This window comes from Engraulis encrasicolus, chromosome 6, assembly GCF_034702125.1.
Source record: "Engraulis encrasicolus isolate BLACKSEA-1 chromosome 6, IST_EnEncr_1.0, whole genome shotgun sequence".
In the NCBI taxonomy this organism is placed as follows: domain Eukaryota; kingdom Metazoa; phylum Chordata; class Actinopteri; order Clupeiformes; family Engraulidae; genus Engraulis; species Engraulis encrasicolus.
This window is the reverse complement of record NC_085862.1, coordinates 38421390-38440868: the sequence shown is the minus strand read 5'-3', so window position 1 is coordinate 38440868 and position 19479 is coordinate 38421390. Positions and strand designations below refer to the sequence as shown.

The following is a 19479-nucleotide window of genomic DNA, read 5'->3' as shown; positions in this document are numbered from 1 at the left end:
GTGGTGTCAGACGATTCGTTACTCCAACAGCAGTAGAAGCCCTCCTCTTTTAGTGTGTGGGGTCAAACCAGGCGATGCTCTTTAGAATTAGCCTGTCACAATAGTGTTATTGATTCATAGGCTTTTTTTGGAGAGCGTGGTCACCAGCAGTGACGCATGTGGTAAAGTGTGCGCGTGTGCGTTTAAGTGTAGCTTTGTTTTGAGGTGTTGACGTAGGGAGCTACTAATGTCACGTTTGAAACTCCGACACTTAGCGTTGTGTGTGTGTGCATGTTCTGTTGTGGTCTACTGTCAGATTACCAAGGCAGCGAAAAACAGACAGGGCTCCTTGAGTTGACTCAGAAAACAAGTGGGAGTTTCACTATCGGCAGTTCACACACATGCAGTTAGTACAGATGGAGTTGTATTAGGTCAAAGTATGTGTTTTCCACAAAACACAAGGACCGTGAGATGAAAAAGATGAAAAGATTAGATTAGATTAGATTAGATTGTCTTGTATGTCTTAGACAACAGACAACAGAAATGCAGCATCATCTGATCAGAAGTACATGTACACTACACGCAGTGTGTACAGATTAAATCAAACAAATTACAGAGGAAATGCAGTTATTTACAGCTAGAGGAATTAGAGGTGATTATAATGTAAACATGAATAAACACGGACTGTATGCCAGCTACTATGTGTGGTGTTCGATTGTAGCTGTACATCGATTGTGGCTTCAACTAGTAGCATATGGAGACGTGTAATGCACATGACCCAGACATGGCCCATTGCATCGCCTTTGTAGAAATGAATTGACTATGTGTGTAGGCCAGAGCAAGTACTCATAAATAGCCAAACTAATGCAGGCCTCGAGATCACTGACCTAGGCATATGGACAGCTGGCTTCTATAGAACTCTGTTCAATGGTTTTGAACCATCTACGATTGACCTGCGAGAACGCTTTCACCCCAAATTTCCGGAAGCGTACCCTAGCAACACTGAGAACAAGCGCTGATAGGCCAACGAGCCCCAGCTCGTTGCGTTTGACTGTCAATCAAAACAATTCTAAAACAATTCTAACTTGCTTAACCCAAATAACAGTGCTCATTGTTCATTTAAACAATTTAATAGCTCTCTAAAATAAAGGGTCAGCCCGAAAAAACTAAGTTTGAATTGTTTGAAACCGATGCGAAACTACCGTTCGAACGAGACTGAGTGGACTCTGCAAGAATTTTATAGGTGATGCATTGTTTCAAGTCTCCCATAGAGATGAATGGAAAATAGCGCTCTACTCCCTTGGTCTGCCCAAAAATGGTCTCATGTCCTGGCCCCTGGCCGTTGCCCCACTTTTGAATCGAACATCCGCTGTCCATATAGTATCTAGGTCAGTGATTGAGTTGAAGTGAATACGGGTTGTGTGGCAGTACAGCATGCTGTACTCTACATCAGAGACATTTGGAGGCCTCCCCCTCACGTCTTCCACATAAGGGGTATGCAGCTTTTGAGCGAGCTCGTTTCCCTCTTCTGCTCATACAGCTTTGATGTCGTGTGTCATGCAAAGTGGAGTCGTGCATCCCGCACCCAGATTCAACTCAGAGCCACCTGTCAATCTGTGGGCCTCATGGTGCATGACTGATCTTTAGTCTTTCTCTCGCTCTATTACTCTCTCGCTTGCTCTTTCTCTTCACTCCCAGGCCCGTTTCTAGGATTTTGGGGGCCCTAGGCAAAGGGGTTGTCGGGGGCCCTAGGGCGTTTTTTTTCAAGCGGGGGGCGGGGGCACCTGACAGGGTAGCCACGGCGCCAGAACTTCTGTTTCGGGTTTCGGATGGGCCAGACAATTTTTGTCACATAGCCTACCATTACAACACAATGTCACAGAAACCATAGAAATCAAATGGAACAAACAAGAAGTCACCTTATAGACAGTGTTGTGGCAGGGCAACACATGCATGAAGGGCAATGAATGCATAAAGAGCAAGCATACAGGAAATGCAATCAAGTTATTATGATAACTAGTCCCTACAGTTCATTTTATGAAACTTTATGAAGAAAGACCTGGGCAAACATAGCCCATTCCATTCAGTAGGCTCCGCTCATGAAGTAGGCTACTTGAATGTTCAGTTTAACCTGGCCTATCTCACATGAGAGTATGCCTATATGGCCCAATCAGATTTTTTGACCCTACCACGAAAATCATGATCTGCATTGCCAATCACAAATAAAGAAAGGTCTAATATTTCCAACCACTTTTAAAATCTAACCAAGGGTGCCAACCAACTATTGACTCATACAACAATAGGCCTAGTCCAGAAACTCAAGGCTGAAAAACATATGAGCAGGCACAGTGGGGGGTTTGGGGGGATGTGATATGGTAGCAAGAATTCTGTAAACAAGCCAGGGGGGGTCTCCCCGATGAGATTTTTTTTTCGTATTGCATCCATCACGCACTTGAAAATACAATCCAAATGTTTGTGTTGTTAGTAATACCGCAGCAAACACAAATAGGCTACTCTGTAGCGACCAAGGATCACCACGGAGTAACGTAGGCGGTTGTTCAGTGTTCCAGGATCACTGAACAAACGCCGTTACTCCGTGGTTGACAACTGTGTCAATTATAGGGGACCAATACCCCGGTGCCCTTACCTTGAGTTGTCTTGACCGCAGAATGTATCCCAGAATGTATCCCAACCTCTCACTGTAATCCACACGTTTCCACAATCATGGTCCCAAATTCCAATGTGTAATCCATAGTAATAGCAAGAAATTGGGCTACAATTTAGCTATCCCAGCGCACTTGTGTGACTCGTGTTATCCGAAATATTGGTCATATGCATTGCACATTGTTCATTCGTCTCTTCTTGCGTTTGTCCACATCCAAAACAGTTCCGTGTCGAAAAAAGGTGCGTTATTGAACAATCGACGTTTGCCCAGTGCTTGTTACAGCACATGGATTAATGCTTCACAGATGTTTTTGAAAACATAACGCTATAAATGAAACATCTCGCTGTCTGTGCGATGTCAACTGGCCTGGGACAGTTTGGTTGCAGTAGCCTACAGAGAGTAGCCTAATATGTCGCCTTCAAGATTAACTTTAAAGCAACTGTCTTGAGCCAAAAATGTAATAAACTGGCGTCTGCGCAACATCCAGTGAGAGAGATTATGTAGCTTCATCTTCAGTTTGTATTTGCGCTGGATTTGACGGTTGAACAAATTGGAAGTGGGGCCCCTCGAGATGGGGGTACTTTGACTACATGTGTCGTTGCACCTTTTGGCAATTAACATGTTCACGTCGATGTCGCTGATGCAAACCTATTGGAAGGGGGGCCCCCTCGTGCAGGGGGTATTAGGGAGGCGCCGTTGCTTCCCTCGCAGCAGAGCCCTTCATAAAGATGGCATTGCCTTATTATAAAGCTATTTGAAATCGTCATTGCTGTTGGGTCCATAACCTGTCGTCCTTGGGGGCCCCACCTAATCGGGGGCCCTAGGCAACTGCCTACATTGCGTACCTTAACGCAACGGGCCTGCCCTCTCCCCTCTCTCACGTGATTTTTCACACCCTGGTCTCTCTCTCTCTGTCATTTGAAAAAGCATCTGTATTTGCTCCTCCATATCACATGTACATGTTCAGTTTCTATAGTTTTTATGGTTTTGTCCCTCGCTCATTCTCTCTCTCTTCTCTCTTCTCTATTCTCTCTCTCTCTCTCTCTCTCTCTCTCTCTCTCTCTCTCTCTCCGCCTGAGGGTAGAAATCAATTTACTTAAACTTTTCGGCATTGCATAATAACATTGATTTATGATATGAAAATAACATCCAATTATATCTTCTTCCTCCCCAACCCCACCTTTCTCTCTCTCTCTCTCTCTCTCTCTCTCTCTCTCTCTCTCTCTCTCTCTCTCTCTCTCTCTCTCTCTCTCTCTCTCTCTCTCTCTCCTCTTCCTTCTCTTTACCTCTCTCTTCCAGGAGGGATCTCAGGGGGAGGGCACGAGTAAGACCAAGCAGGAGAGTGCCTGGCTGTTCCGTCTTTGGTACACCTTTGATCACAAGTATCCTTTACGGCTGTCTCATTAACCCCTAAGCCCCCTACACTAATACTCACTCCTAGGCACCTCAGCCTGTGTGTGTGTGCCTGTGCTGCTTTATGACAGCTCGAGATGTGTTGCTCTCATATGAGCAGCACAGATGAGACTCCTATCGCCTCAGGGGACGGAGGTGTCAGACAAACACATTTACTCGCATGCACAATGCACACACACATACACACGCATATAAGTATGGACATGATCTGTAAATATAACTACACACATACACCACTTAAACATCACACTTTCTGTGTGTGTGTGTGTGTGTGTGTGTGTGTGTGTGTGTGTGTGTGTGTGTGTGTGTGTGTGTGTGTGTGTGTGTGTGTGTGTGTGTGTGTGTGTGTGTGTGTGTGTGTGTGTGTGTGTGTGTGTGTGTGTGTGTGTGTGTGTGTGTGTGTGTGTGTGTGTGTGTGTGTGTGTGTGTGTGTGTGTGTGTGAATTCTGGCAGCTCCAATTACGCAGTGCCAGATCCATGCAAATAACAAGTCAAGGAAACACGAGTGCTCAGTCTTGTGTGAGTGAGTGAGTGAGTGAGTGAGTGAGTGAGTGAGTGAGTGAGTGAGTGAGTGAGTGAGTGAGTGAGTGAGTGAGTGAGACACACACACACACACAGACAGAGAGTATGGCAATCATTTGGGCCAGTCAGGGCCTCAGCCTAGGTCGGGACGGGATTTGAATTTGTTTCAGACATCAGTGTTTGAGCATAGTGGAGAGAGAGGGGTGTTGAATAATTCTGGGGTTGATTAGCCAGGACTGGGCGGTTTTGATCAGCAAGTGTGTGGTGAAGAACACAAGGCAGCCCTCTTTCCTTCTCTATAAACGGCACAGAAACTTCTACAAAGGAAAGCAAACTCTTCAGTTTGGAAACTTTTAACAACTTTAACTCAAACTTTGTCGTCCTCCTTTTCAGACACCACACTTCATAGTCTGTGTGTGTCCCAGTCCAGGGAATTATTTTGAGCTGTTTGGGAATTCACTTATCAAGTCTTTATGGGGAGCAGTGTTTTTTATTTAACTTCTCTTCAGCCTTTATATAGTCAGGTCACAACTCAAAACCATAAAAGCTGAAATGATTTGATGGAACAGCTCTCTTGGTTGCTGTGATGTGTGTGCTCAGTGCTGTTGGTTGCAGTGATGTCAGCAGTATGATCATCTATAACCGCTGAAATGGTGAGACAAGCAAAGACAAAAGATGGCAAGATAAAGACAAAAATAAATACATTTCTTCAAGACCGAAATAAACCAACCACAGTCTTAGTTATGGATGTGCTCTTCCCAGACGTAAAGCAAGATGTTGTTGAAACTCACAGTTCTCCTAGGGTTAAATATAGAAATCCATTTTCTCAGAACTGCTGCCTTGTTGTTTTTCAATTCCACCAAAGCTGGTGTAAACAGGGTTATTACTTCCCCAATGACCTTCCTGGACGTGACCAGCTGATTCCCCTCGAGATCTCCCTGTTCCCCTGTTGCAGGCTTTCATTTATTCGATCACAGGCCAGGGCTGCACAGGGCAATCAAGGTTATTCTCACCCTTGCAGTCACTGTGTGCTTGTGACATTGTGTCTGTGACATTGGTGACAGTAGAACATAGCAAGTGGGAAATAGTAGCTCTAAATACCTCACTGAAAGGCCATCACCAAACAAGCCACAAATGGCACGTGCACAGATACATGCACAAGACAAGTACACGCACTCGCACTTTCTCTCGTAGCTTTTCTCCAATGCGCACGCACGCACGCACGCACGCACGCACGCACGCACGCACGCACGCACGCACGCACGCACGCACGCACGCACGCACGCACGCACACACACACACACACACACACACACACACACACACACACCCTGGCAGAGATGTTGGAATAGACCAGTAGAGATGAATGCTGATGGGATTCAGTTTCTTAAGTAGCATTGCATTTTTTTATTCTTTCTTTCTTTCTTTCTTTCTTTCTTTCTTTCTTTCTTTCTTTCTTTCTTTCTTTCTTTCTTTCTTTCTTTCTTTCTTTCTTTCTTTCTTTCTTTCTTTCACTCTTTCTTTCTTTCACTCTTTCTTTCACTCTTTCACTCTTTCCTTCTTTCTTCCCTTTACAGGACTTTCAGACTTCCAAAAGAGAAGTATGTGTTGGTTAATCCTGGTGATTTTCTGATGAGTCATAGGGTACACACTACTATGCATTGCTGCTACAATCTCAATGCTGAAAATAAGCTACGCATGTAAGCCCTGCATGCAATGCAAGGGACCAAACTCTATTCAAATGATGCATACCGATAAGCTAATGATTCATATGTTGTAGGCCACTAAGGCTGTACTGTATAGGTCATGAAACAGTGCTAGGTATTGGGCCAATAGTAATGTTTGTAGTTGTTGGGTATAAAACACCACTTCTAATGATTCATATCCATAAGCCTGTATAGATCATGGTACACAGTACTAGAGATGTGGCTCACAGCATGTTTTAGTAGTTGTTGGGTTTGAAATGTTGCATTTCTCATAAGATGGGAAACTGTGACTTTGTGGTTGCAGCAGAGCTCGGTATCTCTCTCCCCAACGCCCCACCCCAAGACAGGAACTATCTGTTTTTTTTCTGTTAACATTACTCACGGCTTGGAGTGGTTGTCTTGGCGGTATCTTGTCATCGCTCTTGGCTGTCAGAGTGTCTAGCAAAGTGACACTGCTGAAGATTAAACGGTGACAACAGTCAGACATCACTGGCTGTCGCGAGGAAACATGTGTTGCCTCTCAGAATGTGGAAAAAAAAATGTGGGACAATAACAAAAAGCTGGCAGAATGCATCTCCAGTCATTTATAGTATCAAGCGCAGGGCTGGATTAATGCATTGGCCAGATATGACTGCAGCCTTGGGGCCCCCACCTGCCATGGGGCCCCTTATTGGCCAAAATTGAAAAAATGCAGAATTGTGACAAAATCCAATATGGAAAAACTCATCTGTACAGTTGGTAGACTTGTTATCCTTAATTCCTAGCTTGTAATTATGCACTGTCTATGTATATATATTTGAAGAGAAATTTGCCCTTCGGAGGGCCCACAGCAACCTTTAGCCTAGGGGCCCCAGGCCATCTTAATCCGGCCCTGATCAAGCGTGTTTACAGCGCTCCATGTTGTGACTACTGCTGTGATGAGACGTGCTTCTGGACCGTATTCTGGCCCACAGTGTTCTTGGGGAGGATAGCTGGACACCATAAGGAAGAGGAGTGGGCGGGTGTAGGGTGGGGGTATTGGGGGGCACAATGCCAGTAGAATCCGTTTGGCACGACCACTCACCCTCGCTCCAAACTCTTCCGCCCCCCATCCCCTTTCATTAATCAGCTTGGGAAGGGTGACTGGTGGAAGGGCGACTGGGCGTGTTGGGGGGGCACAAAGCCAAAGGTAGTGCCATGGTTTGGCACGACCCTTCACCCTCACCCAGGACTCATCCGTCCATGTCCACCCCCTCACCCATTTCATTAATCAGCTTGGGCTGGATGGTTGGGCGCAGCACAAGCAATCATGAGAGGGCGGGTGTAGGGAGAGGGCACAACGCCAAATCAGGGCTTCACCCTTACCCAGGGACTCATCCGTCCATGCCCATCCCCTCACCCATTTCAGTAATCACCTTGAACAGGATGGTTGGGCACAGTATAAGTAAGGAAGAGTAGGCGGGTAGGTGTAAGAAGAGGGGTTTTGGGCAATGCAAGGGCTATGCCTTGACACGAACCCATCACCCCCCTCACACATGCGGACTCATCACTTCATGCCCACCTCCCTACTACACACACACACACACACACACACACACACACACACACACACACACACACACACACACACACACACACACACACACACACACACACACACACACACACACACACACACACACACACACACACACACACACACACGTCTCTTTCATCATCCAGCCGCCCCCCAAGCATCTGGTGTAGTGTGATGATGATCCTCTTTCAGAGGCCCCCATCGACACCCTCAGCTGTCGTCTGCTGCACTGCCTAATCCATCCACTCATTCCTCTCGTCTTCCCTCCTACTTTCTCTGCTCACTTGAAAAACTCTGGAAATTGGCTTCCAAACACTCTGCTCTGCTCTCTATTTATTTATTTTTTTCAAAAATTAGCCACAAAGAGCGGGCGCAAAGCAGCAGAAGGAGGAACGCGGAGGCCGACATGAAAGTTTTGAGTCGTGAGTGTCGTGTCCCAGTTTGACATCCTATGCCAAAGCCCCATATATCTGACCTTTGTGCTCCACTTTAATTATTAATCCGCCGCCCCGAGCCAAAAAAAAACGATACTCCGTCCACGGATGTCTCTGACACACATTTACCGTATTTGAGGCGGCGAGGTAGTGGTGTCAACAATGATCGATTCGGCGATCCGAATCGATCCGGGGCATGGACAATCCAGATCCAGATCCGGCAAGTTCCAGAATCAATCCGGCAATTTTTTAAAGTTTCAATTACTTCCATGGATATTTCGGGAGCAAATGAATGTTAAATTAAATAAAAACACTTCAAAACATTGCAAGACTGATACAGACTGATACAGAAAACAGCCAATAAATTGTTGCTCAGTATCTGACTACTTGTATTTCCTCATCATGGCTGAACATTTGCTTTGCGTTCAGTAGAAATGTAATGCATTGCAATGCATTGTAGAATTGAATCGAATCGGATTGGATCTAATAGAATCGAATCGAATCGGATCTACTACCTCCCGAATCGTGATCGAATTGGATCGTGAGGGCAGTGCCGATCCACACCACTACGGCGAGGCGACAGGGGGGGAGATGTCCTCTGCATATTAATTAAGCTTATTTTGGAATGCAAGAAAGAGAAGGAACGAAAGGAGAGCTCGAGTCCTCTCCACTCCCATGCATAAATGACACGCAGATTTGCTACTGTGTTTGAGTATGATATGAACAAGGTTAACAGTGTATGAGTATGATTGGTATGATCAGGCCAGGGTGATTAGTGAAGGAGGTGGGGGAGGATATCTGTCTTAACACTGAGCTAATGCTAATGCAAAGGCAATCCTACTGGCTATTTATTAAAATCCCCTCACTATCCTGCGTGTGTGCCTCAGCCCCTGGTTAGGTTATAAGGTCGTTTGGAGTAGTCCAACGCACAAGTGAAGCGACCAACAACATCCAAACCCACATCATTGTTCTAGTTGATTAAGATACTGTATATGGGGAAATGAGAACTCCTATACACTGTACAATCACAAGTAAAGGTTATGTACTACACAGCATTCATATTTAATCTGTTCATTAACTCACATCCTCAACAGTGCGTCACCAAAGGCTTTGTTCAAGCTAACATTCACCTCATGGGAGTTCATTAAGAAAAGTATGCAGTAAGCCCGCAGATTCATTTAGAAACACATTGACAAGGTCAGCGGAATGTAGTAAGCTTTTTGATTATATCGGCCCCCTGCCACATTTCGGTGCCTAAGTGAAGTTAGATCATGTCGTTTTTTTTAATGTGACCTGTAAATGTGGCGAGTGAATGCTGATGCAGAGTAGAGTTACACATACTTTATTAATCTCCAAGGAAATTAGGTGATGAGCGGATAGATGTCCTGCTTTGATGACACATGTAGTTCAGAGGTAGTTAAGATAAGTGTGCCTCCTTAAAGTGAATCATTTCGGGGAGGAGGGTCCCCAGGGTACCAGCAGGGCCTCTTTCCCTCCCTCCCTCCCCGATGGCCTTAGGGGGTGGACAGGCTCTAGAACTCACTATGCCTGCTGTGCTGCTTATGTAGGCTGTCTATTTATAGAACCAGTGCACTTTAATCACGACTGCGACTTGCTGAATGGGGGTAATAAACGATAGCCCTCTGCTGCTTATGTCAGCACCCTGAGGGGATCGGCCATAAGGCTTCAGTCTCCGATGCCTGTGTCAGATGGATCCAGGTCGGGCTGCTACCACCACCACTATGGCACTTGAGAGGAATTAAGCTATTTTAACAGTGTTATATGAAAATGTGGAATTTAATACTGAACATGCATATGGGTTAACATTTGTATATGAAAATGTATCATGTAAATATGCCAGAATGGGCATAATGGCTCATTTTCATTGGTAGTTCCATAAGACATGCACATGGTTTCTGAGGTTAACAAAAATATGCAGAACTGTATTCTTGAATGGATGACATTGATTCATTGATTAATTAATACTAGATATAGTATACGAGCAGTTTTTTTGTTAATAAGTGGGAAAGGGTGGCATTGGAAGGCCATACCAGTAGGAGCAGTGGGGGTGGGGGTGGGGGTGGTAAACAATCAATACTCACAGCTTATCCATACTGAATCCTCATCCATAGCTGAAATGCCCTTTTGCAAGGCATCTAGCCCCACATTACTCCAGGGGGAGTGTCTATGCCCCCAAATAACAGTTAGTCGATCTGGATAGCAGTGTTACCGAAGTGCAATGTAATCTTATGTAATATTACAACACTCCGTTTTTCATGAAGGGTGTGTATCACATTTACGTGCAATATCTTGATACCTCTAAATCAATTTTTGTATACGTAATTAAAAAAATACACACACCATTGTCAAAAAGGACAGTGTCCTTGAGGTTGGTAGTTTCCTACCTGATATGACTACATTAGTGGTGGGCTGCCCTCCTGTTGTTTTGTTGAATACAGGCCTCCCCAAGGATGTCAGTTTGAATAGGCCTCCCCACAGGAGAGTTCCCAAGGCTGCCAGTTAATGTTCCATGTTGTTGTCTTTTTTTTTCAAAAACCTCAGTATTTAACAGCATCTGTGTGCCCTGCTGTGAAAGTCGTCAAAAGGAAAAGTAGAAATAAATTTGCATTGTAAGTACAATACCGGTACATGATATTACATAGTTGTCACAGCAGTTAGGCCCCTGTAGATACTGAGGTTGATAGGTGTGGTTTCTGGGAGAAACAAACTGCCGCATTTTTGATCCAACCTGCTCAGAATCAGTGGATCATCTGGTACTGTAGTCAACATTACCTGTGAACCAGTTACTCAGTGAAGACACCTGTGTAGGAAGGAAACTTTAGCTGCTGCAGTAAAAAGTGAAAGTAGAAGTAATAAAGTAAGACGTGCTAAAGTATAGCACATCTTTTTATATTACTTCTACTTTTCTGCTTTATATGGTATTCCGCACTCAATGATAAAGTGGGAGAAGTTTACTCTTTGCTTGTAAATTTGTGATGTGTGTTGTTGTATTCTTACTGTGAAAGAGCGTTTGATTACTAATGCTTAGATCATTGCTTTGCAGTCAGAAACAGTAGATGCCATTGTGCACGTCGAGACAATGGACCATCTCGCTGCCAAACTATTGTTTTGTAATCAGCTGCATGACAAAGTGGTTGATTATGCAGTAGCCATTGCCTGTGTCCTGCGAGTTAAGTGTTGGCACAGTGGCTTAGCTGCACTCTTGAGTTGCTGTCGAAAAGTATGACTTTGTATAATGACGAGGTAGTCTAGTTGTTGATAATGTTTTACTATACTTTTAAACTATTACACTAATATACAGTTATTGTTCATTTCTGTTATCGTAGTAGGGACTGTACATAGCATATAGCCGTATCTACAGTATGTACCTGTGAGTTTTCTTGACCGCAGCACAGCTACCTGAAGCCCATCCTGACCCACAGTGGGCCCCCTCTCACCACCACCCTGCCGCCCTGCTGTGGGCCCCTTGCCCGCTGCCTCACCAGCCCTCAGGCCTACGAGGTGAGTCATGACACACACACACACACACACACACACACACACACACACACACACACACACACACACACACACACACACACACACACACACACACACACACACACACACACACACTTTTTCACTTCATTTATTACACTTATTATATTATATCCGTATTACATTTATACTGTATACTGTGCAGTACACACACACACTTACTTTTCTAGTTTCTCCCCCCCCCCTCACTTACAGACACACACAGATTGTAGAACTTATAGGTTATGAGGAAAGAATGTGATGTGTGTGTGTGTGTGCGCTCGTGTGTGTGTGTGTGTGTGTGTGTGTGTGTGTGTGTGTGTGTGTGTGTGTGTGTGTGTGTGTGTGTGTGTGTGTGTGTGTGTGTGTGTGTGTGTGTGTGTGTGTGTGTGTGTGTGTGTGTGTGTGTGTGTGTGTGTGTGTGTGTGTGTGTGCGCGTGCGCATGTACGCTTGGAAAGGCAAGGGGGAGAGAGAGTGAGAGGGTCCCAGTGGGCCCATAATTCCATGGTGAAAGCCCCAGTTGCCTGCACGCGTCTGCAGGGGGATCTCTTTCTTGCTCCCCTTAATGGTTTAGTATTTCCTGTGTAAAGGTCAAATTTCACATTGTTCACTATGGAACATTCCAGAAGTCACTGACCATGCACTGAATGAATCTGAGAGACCACTTTCGCCACGCCGAGTTTCCTCAAAGAGCGCTGCGTGCCTCCTTGGAGCTGTAGTGCCCAAGATCAGTCATGAGCAACGGAAAGCACTAAAACAAGAAATGAAACCTTTCCCAATACCAGTTTTGCACTTTTTGAGCAATGACAGAGGACGACACAATTAGTTTTGTAGTAAATTGTCTGCTGATGATCTAAGTTAACCTAAACGACACAATTTCTTCATGTCTGTGGGAAAGGGACAAAGCATTATTCATGTGCTGTTTTACCCAGCAACAAATACAGTTAAACAAAGTTGACTAAAAGTTGAAAGTTGTCTGTAAGGCTTCATTTGTGTGTGAGAGAGGAACCACTGTTATACAGTGAGTGATTCTCATTTTAAATATTTTGTCAGGCGGGGTTTTTTTTCACCGCACAATCACGGAAAAAGAAAACACAAACATGGCTTCTGCAAACATGTTGGAAAAACCACCCAGCCAGATGAAGAAACGTTTGGTGTTTGTGACAAAAGAGGCATTGATGGATACCTTGCAGTGCCAAACAGCATCGCTCTGCAAGCCACTCGGCTCCGATGTCTTTGTCACAGAGAACGCCTCCATTCAGTGGCCAGTCACACTCGGATTCACTTTGGCAAGCACCCCACAGCATCTCAAAGCTGGTACTGTATTTGTGTGTGTGTGTGTGTGTGTGTGTGTGTGTGTGTGTGTGTGTGTCAGTGAGTGTGTGTGTGTGTGTGTGTATGAGAGAGAGAGAGAAAGAGGGAGAGAGAGATGCCTATACCCTGCCCTGTCTGAAGGCTGAACTCAAAATGCTTCACAATTGGCTTTTGTCCCATTGGATGACAATGGCCCACACGACTCACAAGACAGACTCTGCCTCGCTCCCTTGCCCTACCATCCCACACCCCCTGGCCCCTGCATAGATGGTGACCACTGGCCTCATTGGCATGGCGCGGTCACTCCACACCATAGAAGCACAAAGACTGTAGTTTCATTTGATGAACAACGACTATTGCTCTCCACCTTCCCTCCCTCGCCATTCCCTTCTTCTCATGTGCTTCTCTTATCGCTTCTCACGTTTGCCCACATCTCACCACCAGTGACGCACTGAGGACCCGTTTACATATATCCACGTATTGATATTGTTTCCATTTTTTATGGCATAGCCACGTATACAGTGGAACCAAGTAAAGATAGCCTTTTGAAAAATGTCAGAGACCATTCTGAAGTTATCTTCCACGCTCTTCTGTCTTGTTGGTGCATCTCTGAAGTCATCAAATAATAAAGGGAATATATTGCACTCAGAGGCCATTCTGAAGAAACAAGTGAGGCCATGCTCTATTAATGTGTAAAGGGAAAAACCCAAAGGGAACAGAAGTGATCATTACTTAATTATTTCTGGGCGTATACGTTGATTACAAGATGCCATTATTGAGTCGTTAGATGTTTAAGTGACTGGGCTGCAAACATTATTGCTGACAAATAGACCAGTCATGTCAATAGTAATGCCATAGGTAATACTCCATGTAGGTCAATTGTTAAGATGAAGAAAGTGCAGTAACAGAGGAATCACACAATGTGCCAGAAAAAGACAAACTCTGTCATATACAGGAAATAAGGTTTTACGTCTGCAGTTCAATCGGGAAAACTGAAGCAACACAGTTTATTTTTAGCTACCAAAAAGTATTTTTGTCACTAAGGGGAAGTCGAGAGTTGTTAGTCAGTTGGGAACGTGGCCTCTTCCCTCTCTTCGCACCTCTAACTTCGCCTCCTTTCCTCTTTGATCAGGTTTTCTTTGTGCTCCCTATTTTCAACACATTCCTTTCTGTGACTTCTCTTCTTTTTTCCTCTCCATCCCTCTGGCTTCCCGTACCCCGTCGTGTTTTTCGACACCCTCCCGTCCTCCCATTCCCTTGTCTACCATTACCAAGTATGGACGGGCATCTTGATGGTAGTGTCTATTATTGTGCTGTCTGGGATCTGCTCTCTTCTCTCTCTTCTCTCTCTGTCTCTCTCTCTCTTTCTCTCTGTCTCTGTCTCTCTTTCTCTCTCTCTGTCTCTCGGTCTCTCTCTTCTCTCTCTCTCTTTCTCTCTGTCTCTCTTTCTCTCTCTCTGTCTCTCGGTCTCTCTCTCTCTCTCTCTGTGTGTGTGTGTGTGTGTGTGTGTGTGTGTGTGTGTGTGTGTGTGTGTGTGTGTGTGTGTGTGTGTGTGTGTGTGTGTGTGTGTGTGTGTGGGGCTGTGGGGCTGTGGCTGTGGCTGTGGCTGTGTGTGGGGCTGTGGCTGTGGCTGTGTGTGGGGCTGTGGCTGCGGCTGTGTGTGTGTGTGTGGGGCTGGCTGGTGGCCTGTGAAGCATGAATCCAGCCATTGTGCCCCCCTGGTCCCGATGGGCGCATGGCTCCACAAAGCTGGGTCTGGGGCTGACGGGGAGAGTCTGAATGGCTCTTTGCCAAGCATCACCCGACACTGCACACACTACCAGCCCTACCACAACACCCCACCCCACCCAACCCAAGCATCCCACTCCTCTCTCTGTGATATGATGAACTGACAGCCTCTGCTCCTTGGCATCAGGGATGGTTCTAGTACAGGGATTCTTAACCATAGGGCCGCGGCCCAAAGCTGGGCCGCGCTCAGAAACTTGAGGGCCGCGGAAAAGTTTCAATCTCGCACCGGAGGGCCGCGTGGGCCGTGCAAGATGCTGAAGACAGCGTGCGTCTTTTGATTATAGCGCAGTTCTGCCGCTTAAATGACCACGCACCGCTGTTTTTTATAGTGGAAGACGCAACGTGAAAGACAAGACGGCAATACACTCAACAGTACACGAATGGAAAAGGAGAAATTACCAACAGGTGTGAAGTGTAATTTCCTGGCGTCTTCTCTCCTCACGTTCAGTTACTGAATAAGCGATTGAAACGTTACTCAAAACGATTCTGTTCACTGACTAAGCAAACCCGTTATCATTGTGTACCTCAAAATACATTTATTTAAAGAATGTTGCACTATATTAGGAGGCTACAAAGCTTTCCGTTTTTGACACCCTGCATAAGGCTGAGGGATTTCTGTTCTTCTGCCGTCGCATCTGCACATCACTAAATAAAACCGTCTTGAATCAGCAGATTCATCACAAATCGCAAACAGAGCTGTCACAAATGTCAGAGAAGCAGTCAAATGCATGAATGGCTCTGGCCTGATGCCCTGTGAGTGGATTGGGTTTAACATTGAATATAGAAGAGTGAGCTCAATTAATACAGTTTTTCCATATCAAAATGCATTAGGCCTAGCTTACTATATTAATAGCCTGCTTTTTTCATATCAGGATTAAATTATTAAAAAAAATATATATAATAGTTTTTTTATACATATATATATATATACAGTACAGGCCAAAAGTATGGACTCACCTTCTCATTTATGCATTCTCTTTATTTTAGTGGATTTTCATTATGTATTTTCATGCAGGGCATCAAAACTGTGCATGAACACATGGAGAATTGCGTACTTACCAAAAAATATCATTCTAGCTGTTGTGCAACAGCAATGATAGCTGTCTATCCACCTGACGTCGACATGGCACAATTGATGGCCCCCAGACATTTCAATAAGCTTATTTTTGTCTATTTTCAAATAAAAATGCCCAGACAGTCATGACAATCCTAATTGAACATTAAAGTCTTCCAATAACTCACTAGAATTGTAGAACTGGAATTTTGAGACCTAAAACCTAGTTTTAAACACTTGCCAATACAAGCATTTTACAGACATTTTCTTGATATGATATTGAGTCACAGCCAGTTACTTGGAGAGGTCAAACCTGTGTTGGAGGGAATCTGTGGCAGGGTTTTTCACTTTTACTTTTACTTTTTGTATCACTGTTTCACCTAGATAACCAGCTATGCTGACCAAGTGACCTATTATCAGATCAAGATAATCTGTCTTGTATTGCTTGTATAAATTAAAATGGACTCGAATGACTGGGTATTTTTACTTGAAAATAAACAGAAAAATAAGCTTGTTGAAACATGTGGGGCCCTCAGTTTTGCTGTGTTGACGTCACTGTTTGGCATTTTTAAAAATATTTTTTAAATAATTGTTTTTATTTTTATATATATTTTCATTTTCTTGTTAAGCAAAAAAATATATATGTGTTCATGCACAGAAATAATGCCCTCTCTGAAAATGTAGTATGTTCTTTAAAAAGCCACAAAAAAGAAAAATAAGCTTGTTGAAACATGTGGGGCCCTCAGTTTTGCTGTGTTGACGTCACTGTTTGGCATTTTAAAAAATATTTTTTAAATAATTGTTTTTATTTTTTATATATTTTCATTTTCTTGTTAAGCAAAAAAATATACATGTGTTCATGCACAGAAATAATGCCCTCTCTGAAAATGTAGTATGTTCTTTAAAAAGCCACAAAAATCAAGAGAATTAATGAAATGAAAAGGTGAGTCCATACTTTTGGCCTGTACTGTATATACCGGTATCCCCCGATGGGTGTTTACTGTTGCTGCAATGGAAGGGTGTGGTATTTCACACGCTGATGGATCTCCTACCTCCCTATCCTGCATGCTGTTCTTCAGGGTCAGTGGTGATACAGAATAGATGTTGGTGAAACCAAGGCCTGTTTATAGAATCGACATTAAGGTGTCGAAATAAAAAAGCCACAAACCCTTCACCACCACGTTCATGGCACCTCCATTTCATAAATGGGTCACAACTTGTCCCGGCCAGCTCAGCCGAGCACTGACGATATAAAAATCAAATATTTTATATCCCTTAATCCATTCCCTGCTGGGTGTCTCACTCTCTATCTTTAATGGTGATTTGATGAGATGTTTGAAGAATTGAGTGATGAAGCATTTACATATTTACTTTCTTTATTTGATCAGTCGCTCAGTATTTGTTCCAGACATTTGCACGTCTTCTGTAAACTCCAGTCTTCAATAATGAGAGTTGGCAAACGCCATGCCTACTAAAAACTGTAGGAATTTGAAATTAAATCGATGGCTTTGTTCTATCAAGTACCCATTATTCTTGAATTTGTTGATAAAACGCCATACCATTATCTGAGCTAAAGCCATGTGATGCGTTTTTGTTTCCCCCCCCCAAATGCATGAAACACACTAAAAGCTGTATGGAATTGAAATTGAATGAGGCGGCTTTCTATGAAATGTCCATTAATCCCTCCCTCCCTCCCTGCTTGTGTGACCGACCGGCCACTCTACCTTTTCAGCAATGGCTGCAGTGCACACACACAGACAGACAGATGACAGAACAAGACGGGGCTCTGTCTGTGTACGTTTGCCTCATGTCGGTTACGTAACGCTAACTGCTTTACTCCCTCTGATCCCCTTCATTAAGGTCTAATCCTCGTGGAGGGCCTCACTGCCAAAGACCCGATTTTTTTTTTTTTTCAGGGATTCGTCTCTCTCTCTCTCTCTCTCTCTCTCTCTCTCTCTCTCTCTCTCTCTCTCTCTCTCTCTTTTTTTTCCATCAACCTAGCCGAGGGATTTCGAATGAAATGCCCAACCGCTCTCTGAGTCTGGTCTTAAAATCCAATTTCCAAAAAACAAAGCTGCTATTTTTATTTTTGTCTTGTGGGTTGTTGTTGGTAGTTGTGGTTAGGCCATTTGTTTAGTGCATGTGCAGTGCAAGGAAAGGGTTGAAGAGGGTTCAATTGACAGCTGTTTCAGAAAGTGGCAGACAGTTGGTGCGTGCGTGCGTGCGTGTACATGCGTACGTGTGGCTGCATGCGTGTGTGTTAGTTGTTGAGTGCATCTGTAAGTGATGGGAAACAGGTGTGTGTGTGTGTGTCTTTGAACGCCTGCCTGGAACAGCTGTGTGTGACACAGCAGTATGTGTGTGACACTCTTTCACTGTGTGTATGTCTTGCAACCGCTCCTTGTGTGCTGCCACACCATGGATTCTTCTCGAAGGGGAAAAAACATGAATGAATAATGCAATAGTGTGCTCCTCTTCTCCCTGTTCTTTTAAAATGCATTGGTTCGTTTTTTAAAATCTGTTCTTTCATTACTCTGCAGTGTCCCTCATGAATCTCTGTCCTGTAATTTTACATCAGAGAGAGAGAGAGAGAGAATGTGCGCGTGTGTGTGTGTGTGTGTGTGCGTGCGCACATGCGCGTGCATGTGTGGTCCAATACTGTCAAATATGGGTGTGTCTTTCACCACACTGATGTATTTTTGTATGCATGTATTTTTGTTCCTCTCCCCTCCCCATGTCGTATGTGTGTGTGCGTGTGCGTTTGCTTGTGTGTATCTATCTGTCCATCTCATAGAACGAGGAGCAGCTCCCTGACAACGACCTGGACCTGATCCTTAACGACGGTGACCTGACGCTGTCGTACGGCGACACGGCCATCACGGCTAACGGGGCCTCGGGCGCCAGCGGCGACGGCTCTTCCTCCAAGGCAGCAGGGGGCAGTGGTGGTGGTTTTGGCAGCGAGCCGCGATGGAGCCTGAACGGCCGGCGCAGCGGCAGCACCTCGGAGGAGGCCCTGGAGCGCGAGCTGGACGGCCGCGAACAGGACCTGATCAGCCGCGGCACGCGCCTCGTCTTCCCCATCGAGGACCACGCCTGAGATCCATACAGCTCATCCCTCGAAAAACACACAACCAACCAACCAACCAACCCACCAGTGAATGACCAACCTTCCCACCCATTCGCCCTGAAAACCTCCCCTATAACCTGAAGACTGACCTTCCTCTACACCACCCCCTCCCTTCCCCCACCCTCCAAATTCCTCCCATGATGCCTCTCTTCTCCACTTGTCACTCATCGCGCCTCACGAGACGGATCAGGCAAAACCAAAACCCCTCAAGCAAGCCGCCGGGGGCACAGAGCAGGAGAAGAGGCGAAGGCCGCGGAGGAAAAGAAATTTGAGGCTTAGAACTAGAAGAGAGAGAGAGAGACAAGCAGAGAGAGAGAGAGAGAGAGAGAGAGAGAGAGAGAGAGAGAGAGAGAGACAAGCAGAGAGAGAGAGAGACAAGCAGAG

General features: G+C 44.9%; 1 protein-coding gene across 2 annotated transcripts in view; it reads left to right on the top strand.

The window, feature by feature from the left end:
* Positions 1 to 19464, top strand: part of slc9a7 (solute carrier family 9 member 7) — a 78421-nt gene extending 58957 nt beyond the window's left edge. Inside the window, exons 15-17 of one of the 2 annotated variants that reach the window (XM_063201529.1) lie at positions 3944 to 4026; positions 11691 to 11796; positions 18763 to 19464. In XM_063201529.1, the coding sequence (XP_063057599.1) occupies positions 3944 to 4026; positions 11691 to 11796; positions 18763 to 19065 (492 nt within the window). In that variant the 3' untranslated portion in view covers positions 19066 to 19464. The remainder of the gene's footprint in view (positions 1 to 3943; positions 4027 to 11690; positions 11797 to 18762) is intronic. The other variant, XM_063201530.1, reaches the window with a different exon arrangement.
* The last annotated feature ends 15 nt before the right edge of the window (positions 19465 to 19479 follow it).